The sequence below is a fragment of the Sus scrofa genome, chromosome 9 (genome assembly GCF_054392235.1).
Source record: "Sus scrofa isolate SSC_HxYL_T2T_F1_AM1 chromosome 9, Sscrofa_HxYL_maternal_Yorkshire_Landrace_v2.0, whole genome shotgun sequence".
NCBI lineage: Eukaryota > Metazoa > Chordata > Mammalia > Artiodactyla > Suidae > Sus > Sus scrofa.
The window spans coordinates 126717916-126734003 of NC_139391.1; the positions used below are offsets into that span (position 1 = coordinate 126717916).

At 49.0% G+C, this 16088-nt stretch overlaps 1 protein-coding gene across 3 annotated transcripts in view; it reads left to right on the forward strand.

Moving 5' to 3' along the window:
• Nucleotides 1-5473, forward strand: part of LHX4 (LIM homeobox 4) — a 45658-nt gene extending 40185 nt beyond the window's left edge. For all 3 annotated transcript variants that reach the window (XM_084977826.1, XM_021063752.2, XM_084977827.1), the window contains 3 exons: nt 1150-1304; nt 2206-2377; nt 4557-5473. In XM_084977826.1, the coding sequence (XP_084833952.1) occupies nt 1150-1304; nt 2206-2377; nt 4557-4951 (722 nt within the window). In that variant the 3' untranslated portion in view covers nt 4952-5473. The remainder of the gene's footprint in view (nt 1-1149; nt 1305-2205; nt 2378-4556) is intronic.
• The last annotated feature ends 10615 nt before the right edge of the window (nt 5474-16088 follow it).

A 16088-nucleotide genomic window follows, 5' to 3' on the forward strand; every position in this document is an offset into this window, starting at 1 on the left:
TAACCCACTGAGCAAGGCCAGGGATCGAACCCTCGACCTCACGGTTCCTAGTCAAATCCGTTAACCACTGCGCCATGATGGGAGCTCCAATATACAGATATTTTTAAAGTGCACTATTTCATATTACACATGGCGTCGTGTTGTCATCTCTCCACATACTGGCTGAAGGGAAAGATTCCTTACAACAGAACTTAAAGAACTATGGAGGTTTTTCTTTAGCATCTGCCTCGGTGGCTCTGGATTCCTTCCTCTTTCCCAGGACCCCAGGGAGAGACTTGGGTGGCCGCACTGTGAGAATGACTGTGGCTCTTCTAGGGAAGAAAATAGCCTGAGAAGGACAGAGGATGGGGCCTCGTCCCCCTCTTCTGTGGGCGTGATTGATGGTAGCGCGAGCCTGGGTGCACAGCGACTGAATTCCTATGATGTGCCACCCACCGAGGCCTCAGAGAGGTGAGGGAGTGTGCCCATGCTGCTGGCTGATGAGGATGGTGAACCCAGGTCTTCTGACTCCAAGAGACACCTTTGAGAATTGTCATGAGGACTGTACACCCATAAAGCTCTTAGGTCAACACCACGCACATAGTACATGCTCAATAAACGGTAGCTATTGTCGTTTCTAAGAGAGGGTATTCTTAGATGGAAAAAAGGGAGCAGAATAGGTGTGGAGCAGACCCCCTTCAAAGGACACACGTGGGGGACCCAGAGAATCCAGAGGGTGGATCCGCAGTTGCCCGGGGGTGCTGGGCAGAGAGCAGAGTGCGTCTAAGTGCTGGAGGAGGACCCATCCAGTTACACCCAGAGTCTCCCTGCGCCTGACTGCGACTGAGAATAAAGGGGACCAGGACAGGCAGGGAGCTGAGGGAAGGAGGACCTTGTCCTCACTTTTCAGTGACCTGGGCATCGGGACCACTCCCCTTGGATGGCCCCCATTCTCCCCCTCTTGCCCAGAGGAGGCAAGATTCCATGAGGTTATATAAGCATGACGGGGTCACTTTGCGGTGCAGCAGAAATGGGCACAAAACTGTCAATCCACTATACTTTAATAATAATAATAAAAGATGATGTGAGGAGAAGAGGAAGGTGGGATGGGACCTGGCTGCTTCAAATGGGCTGGACCCGGTTCTTACTGGTTCCTGGTTTTCACTGCAGATGACTCAGAGGCGGGAGCTAAGCGGCCCCGGACCACCATCACAGCGAAGCAGCTAGAGACGTTAAAGAATGCCTACAAGAACTCCCCCAAGCCCGCCCGGCACGTGAGGGAGCAGCTGTCCTCGGAGACAGGCCTGGACATGAGGGTCGTGCAGGTGAGGTGCCAGCCCCCCTGGCCCCCAGGGCTCCTTTGCCCGAGGAGACCCGGGGCTCCGCGCTACCCTGGCTGGGGCAGGGATGGAGGGGTCCTGCCGGTCCCTGCACCTGTGCCCTCCAGGAGAGAGAGGCTTCAGGGGTGGCAGTGATGACATCAGCGCGTCAGCAGTGTCCCTGATCCCCTTGGGAAGTTGGGCTCAGGGCCAGGAAGTTTGTGGAATCAGAGACAGCTTTCTTTTTGGTTCCTTCCTTTCCTTTTTTTTTTAAGTTTTTTTTTTTAATTTTTTTTTTTTTTTTTTTGTCTTTTTGCCTTTTCTAGGGCCGCTCCTGCAGCATATGGAGGTTCCCAGGCTAGGGGTCTAATCAGAGCTGTAGCCACTGGTCTACACCACAGCCACAGCAATGCGGGATCCGAGCCGCATCTGCAACATACACCACAGCTCACAGCAGCGCCGGATCCTTAACCCACTGAGCAAGGGCAGGGATCGAACCCGCACCCTCATGGTTCCTAGTCGGATTTGTTAACCACTGCGCCATGATGGGAACTCCCATGTATCCATTCTTTTTTCTCACATTATCCTGCTCCATCAGAAGTGACCAGCCATAGTTTCCAGGGCTACACAGCAGGATCTCCAAAGGCAATCGTTTTATTGACGTATAATGAATTGACAAGGCTGTCCTCATTTCTGCTGTTCAACAAAGTGACCCGGTCGTGCATATACACCCATGTCCATCCGGAGACAGATGTCTAAGGCACAGCAGGGGGACTGGGGCTCACGGCCCACACTTGGCCCTGAGCTCTGCTGTGGCTTCCGCCTTTGGCTCTTGTCTTGGGGACCCCAGGGGGCTTTGGGTTCGTGGTGGGCGCCCTCGAACGGGTCCCTTGTGCTTGTGTGGCAGGTTTGGTTTCAGAACAGGAGGGCCAAGGAGAAGCGGCTGAAAAAGGACGCGGGCCGGCACCGCTGGGGGCAGTTCTACAAGAGCGTCAAGAGGAGCCGGGGAAGCAGCAAGCAGGAGAAGGAGAGCTCCGCGGAGGACTGCGGCGTCAGTGACAGTGAGCTGAGCTTCCGAGGTGAGCACCGCTGGAGGGGCGTGGCTGAGGCTGGCGGACAGGCCCCTGGGCTACAGTGGTCCCCACACTCAGGCAGGATCTTGCTCCAGGCCTCCCCAGCTCCTCGCTGCCATGTGCAGAGAAGGGTGGGCGGCAGCGAGGGTGGCCCTTCCGGAGGCGACAAGGCGGCGGAGACCAGAGCTCTGCTGCCGATGCATGGATGCTGGGTTCTCCGGCCCGTGGGGCCCACACCTCCCCTCCTTGCCCACGTGGCCGGGAAGGAGAGCAGTGTGCCAGCCTGTGCCCTGAGCCCTCTCCTGGCTCCCCCACCCCCACCCCCATTAAGGGAAGTGGCTCCCTCCCATGATCCTCTAGAGTGAGCTCTGGCTCTCCTAGGGGTGGGAGGATGTCCTGGACAGGCCCTCTGCCTGAGGAGTCAGTATTGTGCATGCACATGAGGCGGGGACTGACCTTCTGAAATCCCTTTCCCTACCACCCACCTCATCCTGTCCCCACTGCCCACCTCATCCTGTCACCACCGCCCACCTCATCCTGTCCCCACCACTCACTTCATCCTGTCCCCATCACTCATCTCATCCTGTCCCCCTGCACATACGCTTTGCCGCATGCGCTATGGCGATTTGTGCATCAGCAAAATTGCACGTGGCTGCGTGTTCTGGATGCTTAGGTTGTTTGCATGTAGCCACAGCCGTTCTCATGGACTGAGCCCTCAAATGTGGAAGGTCTTGTGTGGTGGGGTGAGGGAGGGAAGAGTCCTGAGCATAGGTGTCAGATATCTGGGTTCCCGTGGCGGCTCTGTCATTCGATTCCCTTCTCCTGAGCCTCGATGTCCTCCTCCGTAAATGAGGAATAGCCGCCTCCCTTCCCATCTCACAGCGTTGTCGTGGGGATCCATGAGCACAACTGACCATGGGTGTGTTTGGGGCAAGCCCAGTGCATTCTTACACTTGGGAGACACGACCGTCCCCTTTGGGAGCCTGTGACTCCCATAGGGAGCCCTGGTCATGTGGGACAGCTGGTGTAGGCAGAAGGTCAATTCATGGTCATTTTACGGTGCAGCTGAGCTTTCATCTCCTGCCCCCTTTAAAGGGCATGGCACCCCTCCCTCTCTTCATTTTCATGGGTGGAGTGGGGGGGGTGCTGAAGGGATGGGCGTTGCAGTCCATCCACTCGGGGCGGCCTTGGTAGGAATTGAAGCAAAGGCCCAGGTGGGAGTAGAAAGGAGGTTTGCGGCGTAGCTGATGGCATGAGCTGACTTCCAGGAGCACAGGGTTTGCATATGTGCTGGGGGGGTGGCTCTGGGGAGGGTTCAAGGGCCTTCTGCTCACCTTCCAGGCCTCTTGGTGGGGGAGGAGGTGTGGAAAGCTACTTAACCTCCCCCTAAGCTGCTAGTCAAGGTTGGAACACACAGGACCGTTGAGTCTGGCTTTCCAGCTCCTTTCTCTTGGGGGCAGGTGGACTCCCAGGTTGACACATCATTGGTTTCTCCAGGTCATTGGTTTCTACAAGATTATAATGATATACTCTCCCTTTTCTTAAGACTAAAAACGTCTCACCTCCATTGGAGAGAAGAATCCGTCCAGGGGGAGAGTTAGATCCCCTTAATGAAATTCTTTGAGAAACAAGAAGGTCCGTTTGCCTCAATTAAGTCAGTGTTTTGTCCCCAGTGAAGAGCTTAGTAATAGAGAAACCAGGTCCTTTTGTATTGAACCACTTTCCCAGGTAGACCAGATGGCTTTGGTACACATCTTAGGGGGGCCCGCAGCGCCCCTGACCATATGGGTCGGCTTGTTTCCCAACCGACTGAACCCAGCGCTTTTCTCAGCTTGAAAGCTTTCAGCTTAACTCTTGTCAGCACAGAGTTTCTTCCATTTGTGATGCGGATAACGCATGACCCACGGAACCTCAGGCACTCGTGTTCCTCAGTGTAGCAGCCACATGGGACTGGAAGGCTCACCAAACACTCGTCCAGCCTCCTGGGACCTGGGCATTCAGTCTCGTCAGGTGCTTGTCCAGTTTCCCCTTGACGTGGGTCCGTCTCTGAATGCCAGGCTGACACGTTGGTGCCCAGCTCATGCTTGGGCTTCTTTCTTGATCGTATGTATGCCTAGGTTGTGAAGACCAGGGGACCACCCGAGTCCCGGCGGCTGACGATCTATCTCCGTTCTTTTGTCCACAGAGGATCAGATTCTCTCAGAACTTGGCCACACCAATAGGATTTATGGCAACGTGGGGGACGTTACAGGCGGACAGTTAATGAATGGGAGCTTCTCCATGGACGGGACAGGACAATCCTATCAGGACTTGAGGGATGGGAGCCCTTATGGGATCCCCCAGTCTCCATCCTCCATATCGTCCCTGCCATCCCACGCCCCTTTGCTCAATGGGCTGGATTACACGGTGGACAGTAACTTGGGCATCGTTGCGCACGCAGGGCAGGGAGGAAGCCAGACGCTGAGAGCCATGGCTGGGGGACCCACCTCTGACATCTCCACAGGAAGCAGTGTAGGCTACCCCGACTTTCCAACCAGCCCAGCCTCTTGGCTCGACGAAATGGATCATCCTCCTTTTTAAGCGCCTCTCCTCCCCACCCTACCTGTCCTTCTGGCTTGAGAGAGTATCTTCAAGGATCAAAAGAGACTTGCCTTTAAGGATCAAAAGTGCGCCAATGTGAATTTCCATTATTTTCAATGGAAGTCCTCTGCCGATCCCCGGGGAGGTTGTGGGACCCCACTAGGGCTTGTTTTCCTGGGACGCGGTGGGAGAGCAGCCTCCTCTCAGAACACAGCACAGGGGCGCAGAGCCCAGAGCGCTAGGGTGCTGGCTTGCTGGCTCCTCCCCGTCCTGCTTACAGGCTTTGGCTGCTCAGTGCTTGGTTGATGGGCGACTGTGGCCGGCCACCTTGGCCTTTGGGAACTCGGCTCTGACTGGAGGGTCTCACGAGATGCCTCCCGAACCACTGGTCTCACCAGAACCGAGATTTCCAAGGTAGAGGCCTCATGGCCCTTGAGTATTGATAAAAGTGATTTCAGGACCACCCTTATTGAACTCCCACTTTCAGAGTGAAAAGTCACTCATTAAAAGTCAGTGAAAAACTTTGATGGCCACCGTTTGATATCAAAAACATTCTCCCTTCTCTCTGTTGCTTTTTTTCTTTTTTCTTTTTGCTGTGAAACATATGACCTCTTCCCTACCCAGAAGTACACGCCAGAGACTCTTTGTCAGTTTGGGTTGTTATGAAATCCCACCCATAGCACTGAATCCCTGATGGCAAGAAGTGGTTTTCATTGCAGGTGACTCTGAGGCTGGAGCCGAGTGGCCCTGGACCGTCACAGCGACTGCCTGACAAGCTCCCTGGTGCACAATGTGCCTTTTTAATTTGCTTGTGTTATTTATCCACAAGACAGGCTGTGGGTTCCAAAATGATCAAAGCTAAAATATGGAGAGGACAGAACGACAATCAGGGAAAGCATTTGTAGACATTTGGATTCCAAACCTGCGGTCTGTTTAGCCAAATCAGCAGATGCCAGGCTCCCAGCGTTCTCATCCAGTAGGGTGAAATGATTTTCTGTTGTGAGGGAGTTGGTTTTGATGAGCTGGGTCAACCCACTGTCCCTCCTGCCCCGCTACCTGCAGCCAACCCTTGGCAGCCCTTTGAACATGAGAGCTCTCTTCTGTGCTAGCTGAGGTGATGGAAGGACACCTTTCGTCTCTTTCAAGTATCAGCAATGCTTTTTGGCCTGTCTTGGTTGGGAGGAAGCATGTAGGGAGCAGCCCTCACATTGTCCAAAGGGTTGCAAGTGGTCTTGGGCTGCATCCCTCTGCGTTGCTGGCCAGACTTAACATATCCCTGTGCTGCTCTAGTCCTGAGCCCGGAAAGGCAGAGTCCTATGGCCAGTGGCTGTGCAGAGACTCAGCTTGTGGGTTCGCAGTGGTACATCACTGAGACTGAGGCAAGGGCAAGGCCAGCCCCTGCTTTCTGAGCTGCTGTCTCTGCCACGGACTGCACTTCTACAGGAAATACCATTGTAAATGGTGCTGCAGCTCCCCCCTTATGCCACACATCTGTCGGTCAGGAAGCTTTCCATGTGCACCCTGGCATGTGGCCAGGAGGAATTGATTTTGGTCCCCTGGGGAGATGGTGGTTTGCTTCTGTGAGCCTCCCATTCTCTTAAACAAGATCAGCAGAGTGGGAAAAGGGTAAGAAGGCCTTGCCTTTCTTTTGCAGCAAGTGATGGGGCCAAGGACCCCAAGGACCCTTCCTTCTGTGAGTGGGTTGGAGGACCACAAAGATTTAGGGCTATGGTAGGCAGATGAAAGGAAGAAATAAACACTTCCTTTTGGGATGCCGCATCTTCTATAAACCCCTTTCCAGGACTGAACTCAGGTCAGTTAAGCTTCTTGAAAGTACGCTGTCAGTAAATTTCTGGCTCAGCCTTCTGGCCTCCATTCCCTGGTCAGTTTTGTAGTGTACCCTTCTTTTTTGATGTGCTTGATTGTCCTGACTTTTTGCTTGAGGAGCCTGTAAATGTAGGCTCTGGGTGAGGAATGACGGTGTGTTCCATCTGATTCTGTGCTATTATGAATTCCCCAATCATGTGAGTATTTGGGGTCGGGGTGGAGACAGAAAGGCAAGGTAGCAGGTGAACAAGCCATGTGAAGAAAAGGAAAAAGGCTAATGTCTTTTGGAGGACAATTTAAGTGCACTCTTCTTGGCAGGCTGCTCACAAAGCACAGGAGAAAGGCTGTTAAAAACCGTCCCTCCCAAACCGATGATTTGGCGTCGTTATTTCACGGCACCTCCAGAGCGCTTTGTGTTGGGGTGAGCACAGTTTGGGGAGAGCAGGCTCTTTAAAGGGAGTGGCCCCTTCTGTGTAGCACGACTTTTTCCGATCAGGTGAGATTGACCCGTTTTTGTTTCTGTGGATGGGTTCATCAAGGTCACTCCCTATTCCCTGGGAGATGTGGGGGTGGGGGTGGGGCGGGAGGCAAGAACAGGCAGCTTTCCTCGTTCCTACAACAGCAGGAGGCTCTCTCGGAGCCCAGGGAGTGGGCAGATGACTGTCAGGTCTTTGGTTTCGGTGGGTGGGGTTGGCCAGCTGGGAGAGCTCTCGAGCGAGCACGGGTCAGAAGGCCGGGAGAGGAGTTCCCGTCGTGGCCCAGCGGAAATGAATCCAACTAGGAGCCATGAGGTTGCGGGTTTGATCCCTGGCCTTGCTCAGTGGGTTAAAGGATCCGGTGTTGCCATCAGGCATGGTGTAGGTCGCAGATGTGGCTTGGATCTGGTGTTGCTGTGGCTCTATAGCTTCAATTAGACCCCTAGTCTGGGAACCTCCATACGCCATGAGTGTGGCCCCAAAAAGCAAAAAAAAAAAAAAAAAAAAGAAAAAAAGAAAAAGCCTGGAGAGTTCAATTTAATTTCCCCAGGGCCACCTCTCCAGAAAGCAGCCATCCCTGGGGCCACATTTGGAAGCACAGTCATAATTGGTCTCAGATTTTAAGTGATCTCCTTGCAGGTGGGGTAGAATTACAGATGGACAATGCCATCAATGAGCCACAAGCCAAAATGGTTCCTTGGCTCTTCTGAGGCTCGGGGATGGGGAGGAACAGACCACCACCTTCCCCAGCTGGAGGTCCAGGGGCTCCTCTATTGCTCAGCAGTCTGTTACTAAGGTATAAGGTGTAACCTGGGAGCTCTTTTCCCCCTTGCGAAAGGACAGGGATGAATTTCAAAGATGAGATGAGACCTTCTAGAGGCATTGGCAATATTGGGACCTGTCTTTGGCACTAGGAAAGCAATTAACTAGCAACCGTTAGCCGCAGTGCCTGGCTGAGAGACCCGAGGGTGGCAGGCTTCCGAATCCAGGAGCAAATTAATATTAAAAAAAAAAAAAAAAAGAAACTAAGTGGCCAGTGGTAACTGATATAAGCAAACATGGGATCTGCAGGGCTATGGAAGAATCTGTATTTGCTGAAAAGTCCTAAGACCATGGAGGAAATACCAAATGCAAGGTCAAAGCTGACCCACTGGGTAAATTGCACCATGGGGAGGCTGGATCCTGGCCCTTTCAGACACTTGCTGCGAATGCTGAGGCCAATTCCTGTCTGTCCTTGTGCGTTCTCTTTCTTGCTTTGTCTGACAGTTTAAATATAAAATGAAAATCAACTACTGTATTGATAATCTTATTCCTGCAAACGAGTACAGTGAAACACCAGACAAAGAGGACAAAATTAAGACATAAGAAGAGTATTTGGCAGTGTCTTTTAATAAGGTGTTTTTGGTTTTTTTTTTTGGCCAATATAAAACATGAAATCTGATAAGATCACTGGGGGCCATTCGATCTTTACAATGAAGTTCACGGTGAAGTTCACGCTAAGAAATCTGACAAACAAAAGACATTTTCGTCTCTGAAGCTCGAGCTGGTTCTTCTGAAATAACCACCTCCTGGCAGGAGGGCTTGGAGGCTTCAGCTTAGCAAAAGCTGTGTGCTGTGCGACAGGGCACGGGCGGCACCGTCACCCCCACGCGCCCCCCTTCCGCTCGCCACCCTGACAACTTGGTTCTAACCATGGAAATAATGACCATACCTCCTCAGCCAGCAGGGTCTTGCAAGGACCGAGGAGGCTCATTTTTAAACATTGCACTTTAAAAATTGGAAACCGTGAGATGAAGACAAATTCAATTAAGCGGAAATGAGTTTTGTTTTATTGCCTGCTGCTGAAGGGCTCTGGGCATGCTGAAAGCTAAATAAAAAGCACATCACTGCCTCTCTCTTTCTTGGACTGGTCAATTGGCCCTTTTTGCCGTGGTTGCTCCAACTGCTCTAACACGGGGACTCGCGGAGCCAAAAAGAGAGAGTGCAGCAAAGTCATCCCATCCACACACTGCTTGGTAGGACCACACTGAAAGCACAGTTTCACGCTGCTAGCTCTGGGGAGGAGTCAGCTGCAGGTCTGGGAGGTGCGCCAAGCATTCCTTTGCTTCGGGAGGCAGAGCACAGGTGGACAGAGCAGGGCACCCCCACGCTCGCCGGCTGCCCACCTAGAGACAAGCATCATTTGTACGTTCTCCACTCGAGGACTGTGTTAACCAAACACACAGGTTCAGGGCTGCAGGATCCCAGAGGCTGCTCTGAACTTGCAGTCAGACCTCAAAGCCCCAGATCCCCCCCGATCCCCTAAGCTCTGGATTGTTGCCCTCACCCTTCGCAGTGTAAATTTTGTACAGTTACAAAGAAATGAAGTCTCCATTTCCTGGAAAAAAAAAAAAAAGAGAAAAAGAAAAAAAAAAAGGATCCACCCACCTACCCTTATTTATTGCCATGTGACTCTGGAACTGGTGCGTTGGTTTGTATGTGCCTCCTTGTGTTGGCATGAGATGTGTATGGTAAAACTATGTCAAATAAATACGGAATTCTTTAGAAGCCAGTGTGTCTTGCTTTTCATTTGCTTCCTGAAAGTTTTTTTCTCTTGATGTGCTAGAGTAAAAAGCTGTGCTGACATGGGATCCTTTCATCAACGGAAGGATACCCAAAGTGCAGCTCTGAATGCAGAACTGCTTACAACCGTGAACGCCAGCACCACTCAGTAAAGCACTGGACAGACGGGTTCTCTGATTTCTCTAACACCAATGGTCTGGGGCTCAATCCACTGTTTTGAGACTTAACAAATGGACAGAGAAAATCTGCTGATCACATACGTTTTAGTTCCTGTTTGTTCTGCTGCATTCTTCGTCCTTTATACATATATGTGTTCTCCCTGGGAAAATATGTGCAAATGTCTATATTTGGGTGAGAGGTGGACAGAGGGATAGAAATATTTCATGAGGGCTCTGGACAAGCTTTTTGAGAAAAATCTCCATTCAGTTGTTGTTGTTTTTTTTTTCTCTGCAAGAGGCTTTATCATTGTGTAGCTCTGAGGTTTAGCTAGAACGAAAAGAGCAACAGGTTCTCTAATAAAAAAATTTTAGGAGTTCCCATCATGGCTCAGTGGGTTAAGAACTTGACTAATATCCATGAGGATGCAGACACGCCTGGGATCCTACATGGCCATGGCTGTGGCGTAGGCTGTGGCGTAGGCTGGCAGCTGCAGCTCTGATTCCACCCCTAGCCTGGGAACTTCTGTATGCTGCAGAAAAGTCATAACATTTCTGTAGAGCTGGGGTTCCATCTAGGAAAAACCATTAGTGCTTTTTCCATTAGTGATTCGTTTGGGTTTGGTTAAAGAGAAGATGCAAACAGAGGTGCACTGACCAAAATGACAGCTATTAGCCACCTGTGCTTATTTAAATTGATTAAATCAAAAGTTTAGTTCCTCACACGAGCTGTATTTTATGTGCTCAATAGCTGCATATGGCTAGTAGCTACTGTATGTGGACACACGGATATAAAACCTTTCTTTTGTTGCAGAAAAATTCTGTTGGACAGGGCTGAGAGGTTCAGGCTAAGGAGAATGAGCAGAGATAACTCATTTGTCACCTGTTGGTAGCTACTAGTTATCCTAGAGTCCTTGGTGAAGTATTCTGACTTCTTAGACTGTTGTAGCACTGACTTCTCTGCCGTCATATTTTGCACGTGGTAACACACACCAGAACCACCGCTTAGGTACCAAGCGGGAGGCTGGGCTCTGGGCCTCTGAACAGTTTGATGTCTTGTCTCAACCTAAATCCTAGGCCCGCTTTGTGTCCCACAGTCTACCCCAGTTAAATAGGAAAGATGCTACCTCCTAGACAGGAGGTCCAGTAAGATGCTTAGAGGGTTTAATCATTTTTTGGTGGAAACTCAAATCTCTGCTACCAAGGGAAGGGATTTGTAGTCCTTTGCCAAATCGTCTCCTGTGGGGAATACTTTAGTAGGTTGAGAAAGGCAAAAAACCCTGCTGGGTGGAAGTTCCCGTGTGGCGAAGTGGTTAACGAATCTGACTAGGAACCATGAGGTTGCGGGTTCAGTCAGTCCCTGCCCTTGCTCAGTGGGTTAAGGATCTGGCATTGCCATGAGCTGTGGTGTAGGTGGCAGATGCGGCTCGGATCCCGCGTTGCTGTGGCTGTGGTGTAGGCTGGCACCTACAGCTCTGATTCAACCCCTAGCCTGGGAATCTCCCTATGCCGCGGGAGCGGCCCTAGAAAAGGCAAAAAGACACAAAACAAAACAACAAAACCCCTACTGGGTTATGCACCAAGGAAGGTGGGGATGAGAGCAACTAATGGCGTGAGGTGTGGGAAGAGGAACACAAGGCCTTTTCTTTTTTTTTTCCCTTTACTAGCTCAGTCCCTTGGGTGGGTGGTCAGGAAATTTGCAAAGAAGCTCTGAAGGGCTCCTTTGCTCCTAGATTTAATCACGCATCTGAGTATTCCTGAGGCACTAATGATGGAGCCGGAGAATCCTGCCAGTGTGCCCACCACACACTGTGCCTCCGCCTTGTATCCTTGAGCCCCTCATCACCAGCCTGTGTGTGTCGAGTCTGCGTCCCACACCCTGGGGACTGTTTTGGGTATATCAGGCTGACAAGTAAGCCACTGGACCGCTTCCCTCTTGTGTGCGCTTGCACACGGCTCCCACCGCAATGATACGCTAGCAACTTTTGGGAATTATGCGGTGTGTTCCCCGCTCACAAAGGAAGGAGAGGACCTGTTTTTGTTTGTTTGTTTGGTCGCTACAGACCAGCTCCTGAACACTGTGCTTCTCTTTCTGACAGTGGCTTTTCAAAAGGACAGTTGTTTAAAGAAGCAAAAAGGAAAGAAATCACCGGGCAGAAAGAATGAAGTAAGACACAAAGTCAGGAGAACAAAGGCTCAACACTCAGTGTTCTCCACCTCTTTCCAGCTACTTTGCTAAAATCAGAAAAGGGTAAAAAGCAAAGATAAGTCAGTATGTGATAAGGTGTGACCATCTGACGAACTAGAACTAAAATCCTGGGAGAGGTGATCCTTGAATATCTGAACGTTTCTCCTTAGATTTGATATTTGAGACATAGTTTTAAAAATTGTCCTTTACAGCCTGGAAAATTGCTGCAACCCGTAGCCAAACCTGCTAGAAGCCTATTTCAGTTTTATTGTTTGGAACTCCTGGTGTCTCTTGTCATAGCATCCTGGGCGGCGTGTAGTGAGTGATGGAGCTGGGTCTGGGGGCTTGTTGGGGTCGCGGCTGCCTTAGGGAGGCGAGCAGCAGTCGGCCTCCGCTGCTGGGGACACACTGTGAGTTAGGAGTGAGGGAAAAACCGTGATGTTTATAAAATGGGCCAAATCGCTGGGATGTGGGAACTTTTGTTATCAATATTCTAAAAGTAGCAATAAACATAACCCATCCGAACTAGTCAAGTCTTTTCGCTGCTGCCCTAGGGGAGCGCATCACAACCTGTCGGAGAAAGCAGGTGCAGGCTTCTGCAGGTAGCCTTTGTCCCTTTGTGACTTTTGCATTCGTATTCTCTTTGTCAGGACTTTCCTTTAGAATCCTTTCCCGTTGGTGAGGCTTCCTTTAGCCATCTCCTCCGTTAAATAAAAAACCTCATTTAGGTATTGCTATATAATTCTGTAATTAAACGAACGAGTCACAGGTCGTCCCTGGCAGGATGCAGGTTTGCTCTTCTCCTGAAAGGGGCTCCTAGGAGAAAAAGGTTTCCACGTGAGTCCTTCATCTTTCAGGCTGTTTCACAGACCACTGCCACGGCCAGGCCCTTCAGGGCTGATCCAGGAGAGGCTGCCTCTAGAGCTGGGGGAGAGTTGTTTGGTTTGGTTTTGTGTTTTGTCTGTTTTTTAAGATTTCTCTTTCCCTCACTTGTTTGCCAGCCCTGAACCAGGATCTCCTGTTGGCTGGGAGGGGCTTGGGGATTTTGGAAAGGCTGGGAACTGCTTCCTGAAAGATAAAATAGAAACCCCCCCAAAGTGCTCTTGGCACACACTTGAAGTTGGAAATAAGTTGGTTTTTTTTTTTTCCCCTAAGGCCATTAAAATGGTAAATAGGTTTCAACAGATGGCTTCGGCACAGCAGTGTGAAGCCCAGGCAGGGACATTAGGGTTAAAGCCCATATTTTAGTCACCTGGGACTGGCTTCTTATTCCAGAAAAATGAACATTTATAAAGTTGACAGCTCCCTGCCCGTTTGTAAAAGAGAGACGGTGAAGGTTGCTTGCTCAACGGCCAGCTGATGGGGAGCTGCCTGTGACCTGGGGAATTGAAAGTCACTTTTTTTCAACACCTGCCAAACGGCGGCTCACCCAGTCTTCAGGAATATGATAACCCAAACGATATTACGGGTGGGCCAGGACTTTTATACTCAATATGTGTGCTGGCTTTATTATTTTTTCCGAATCATTTTAACATTTAATGCTTCTCAATTAAAGTGATTTCCTGGAGTGGATGCCAAGCTTCGTTTAGAATGCGCATTAACCACTTTCTGTATCGGTAGTTAAAGGCACTGAGGGATTTAAACAGCAATCCACAAGTCTGTTCAGTCAAGGTTTGGCGGAATAAAGCAGATTATAAACAATAATATATGTCTTTCTCTTCTTTTTTTGGAAGGGTTCCAAACTCACAAACGGAGCTAAAGTGCTATAAACATATCCAGGACTAAGCTCTGGGCTCTGCAAATGTACTCCATGAAAGCCACGGGCACTGGCGGTGCCACTTTTTATCCCGTGTGTGTACGTGTGCATGTACTTTAAAAGAGCTTTTTATTAAACAAAGTGTCCATCAACTGAACTTACCTTCTAAATATTAAAATGGAAACCGGGATTGCAACACAAGTGAGAGGAACACAAGAGGCTTGCTGCAGTGTGGATGATGAATTTGCTGCAGCTGCCCAGGGCAGCCCATGGAAAGGCACCTCTCTGTTCCTTAATGCCTCCCAGTCGCTCAAGTTCAGTCACTGCGTCCAGTAACTGCAGGTTCATGGTCTTTTCCTACCTAGAAGAGACACTCACCCTGAGGGCCTAGAGGGCCCTGAGGGCAGGTGCCTGTTATGGGGGCAGCTCCCTGGACATTTCCCTCCTGCTTTTTTTTTGTCCTTTAAGGGCCACACCTGCTGCATATGGAGGTTCCCAGGCTAGGGGTGTGATCGGAGCTGTAGCCAGTGGTCTCCGCCACAGCCACAGCAACGCCAGATCCTGTGACCTACACCACAGCTCACGGCAACACCGGATCCTTAACCCACTGATGGAGGCCAGGGATCAAACCCGCAACCTCATGGTTCCTAGTTGGATTCGTTTCCACTGCGCCACAATGGGAACTCCCCCTCCTGCTTTTAACTTCAGTGTTCTAGTGTCCTTCTGAGACACGTAGGAAGACTATTTGCAAAGAAAATTCTGAGTATAAACTAGCAGGTACCCTATGAATGTCCCATCTGGTTTTCAGGGCTGGGAGGCTTTCTCTTGCTGGAAGAAGGTGACTCGAGTATGTGAGTCCCCCAAAGAAAGAGTCAGTGTAACATAACGATGTTTATAATTTACAACGGTGTGAAGAAAAAGTGAGGTAACAAAACACAGGAAAGAAAAATTTCAAGAATTTATATATAAAAGTAAAAACAGTAATAAATAAAAAGCCATGAACTCCCAATAACTATGATGATCCCTACAAAGATTAAACCATTAAATTTCTGCTTTCAGGTAGGAGCATGACAAGAATATTTCAAGGAGAAGTGAATAAAGATGAGATTGAATAGCTTTTCCTGTTCAATCCTTTAGTGTAATGCCAATTAAGGCATATTTGACAAATTGATCATACTTGGTGCATAATAAACGTTAGGTGATAAGTATAACAAGGAAGCTTTTTTTTCTTCAGTCTGGTAATCACCATACTTTGATCGAAATCTCTCTGATGAAGGAACTGGGAATGGTTACGGAAATAATTAAAGACGCTCCAGGTAAGCTCCAATAATGATCAAAATAATTTTTCAAATCACATGATTACAAAAGATTGCATTGAAGGCTTTTTATGCTATATATAAAATCCACAAAGAGGCCTGATGACATACTTTTCAGGGTGCTGGCTTTTATTTTCACTTTAGCTTATCCTGATAATGTGGTGCAGAGAACACTTTTGGACTTGGTATCACAGGTTTGGAAAATCACCCTGATTCTGAAAAAATAAGATCGTGTGTAGTTAAGTGCTATATATATATATATAATAAAGCCTATATAAAGCTGGGCATTTTTACATTTCTATTTGTATAACCTTGGATGATTGCCCTAACAATTCCAAGTTTCAATTTCCTCATTTGTAAAGTAGAGAAAATACCAATTACTTCCATTTTTACAACTATTCTGAGGTTCAATTAAGATGCTTGTGTACAGTCTTACATAATGCAAGGTATAATTACTGTTATGTTATTAAAGTTAAGATGTTTTGACTGTAAGATACATTAGTTTATGTATTACTAAGAAAAAAATGCTGCCAATTCAACTATGACATTGTTTGTAAAAGACATCCAGTTTTGGATATGTTTAAATGTGAAAAAACGTGCATCGTAAAATTCATCAAATATAGTATTATGACTGCTTTTAAAACATTTGACCCCAAATGCCTTAAGGATTGGGATTTAAAATGTACTCAATGAATACTTAAACTCAATATTTTCATTATTGAATTGTGGTTGATGAGTTATATACTTTTCTGTGATAAACATTTACTTAAAAAGGGGGATCTTTAATGGACCTGAAGTTTGATGAAGGCCTTCATGTTTCAACCGTTCATTGTTAAATAAACCTTTAAAAGTCTTCA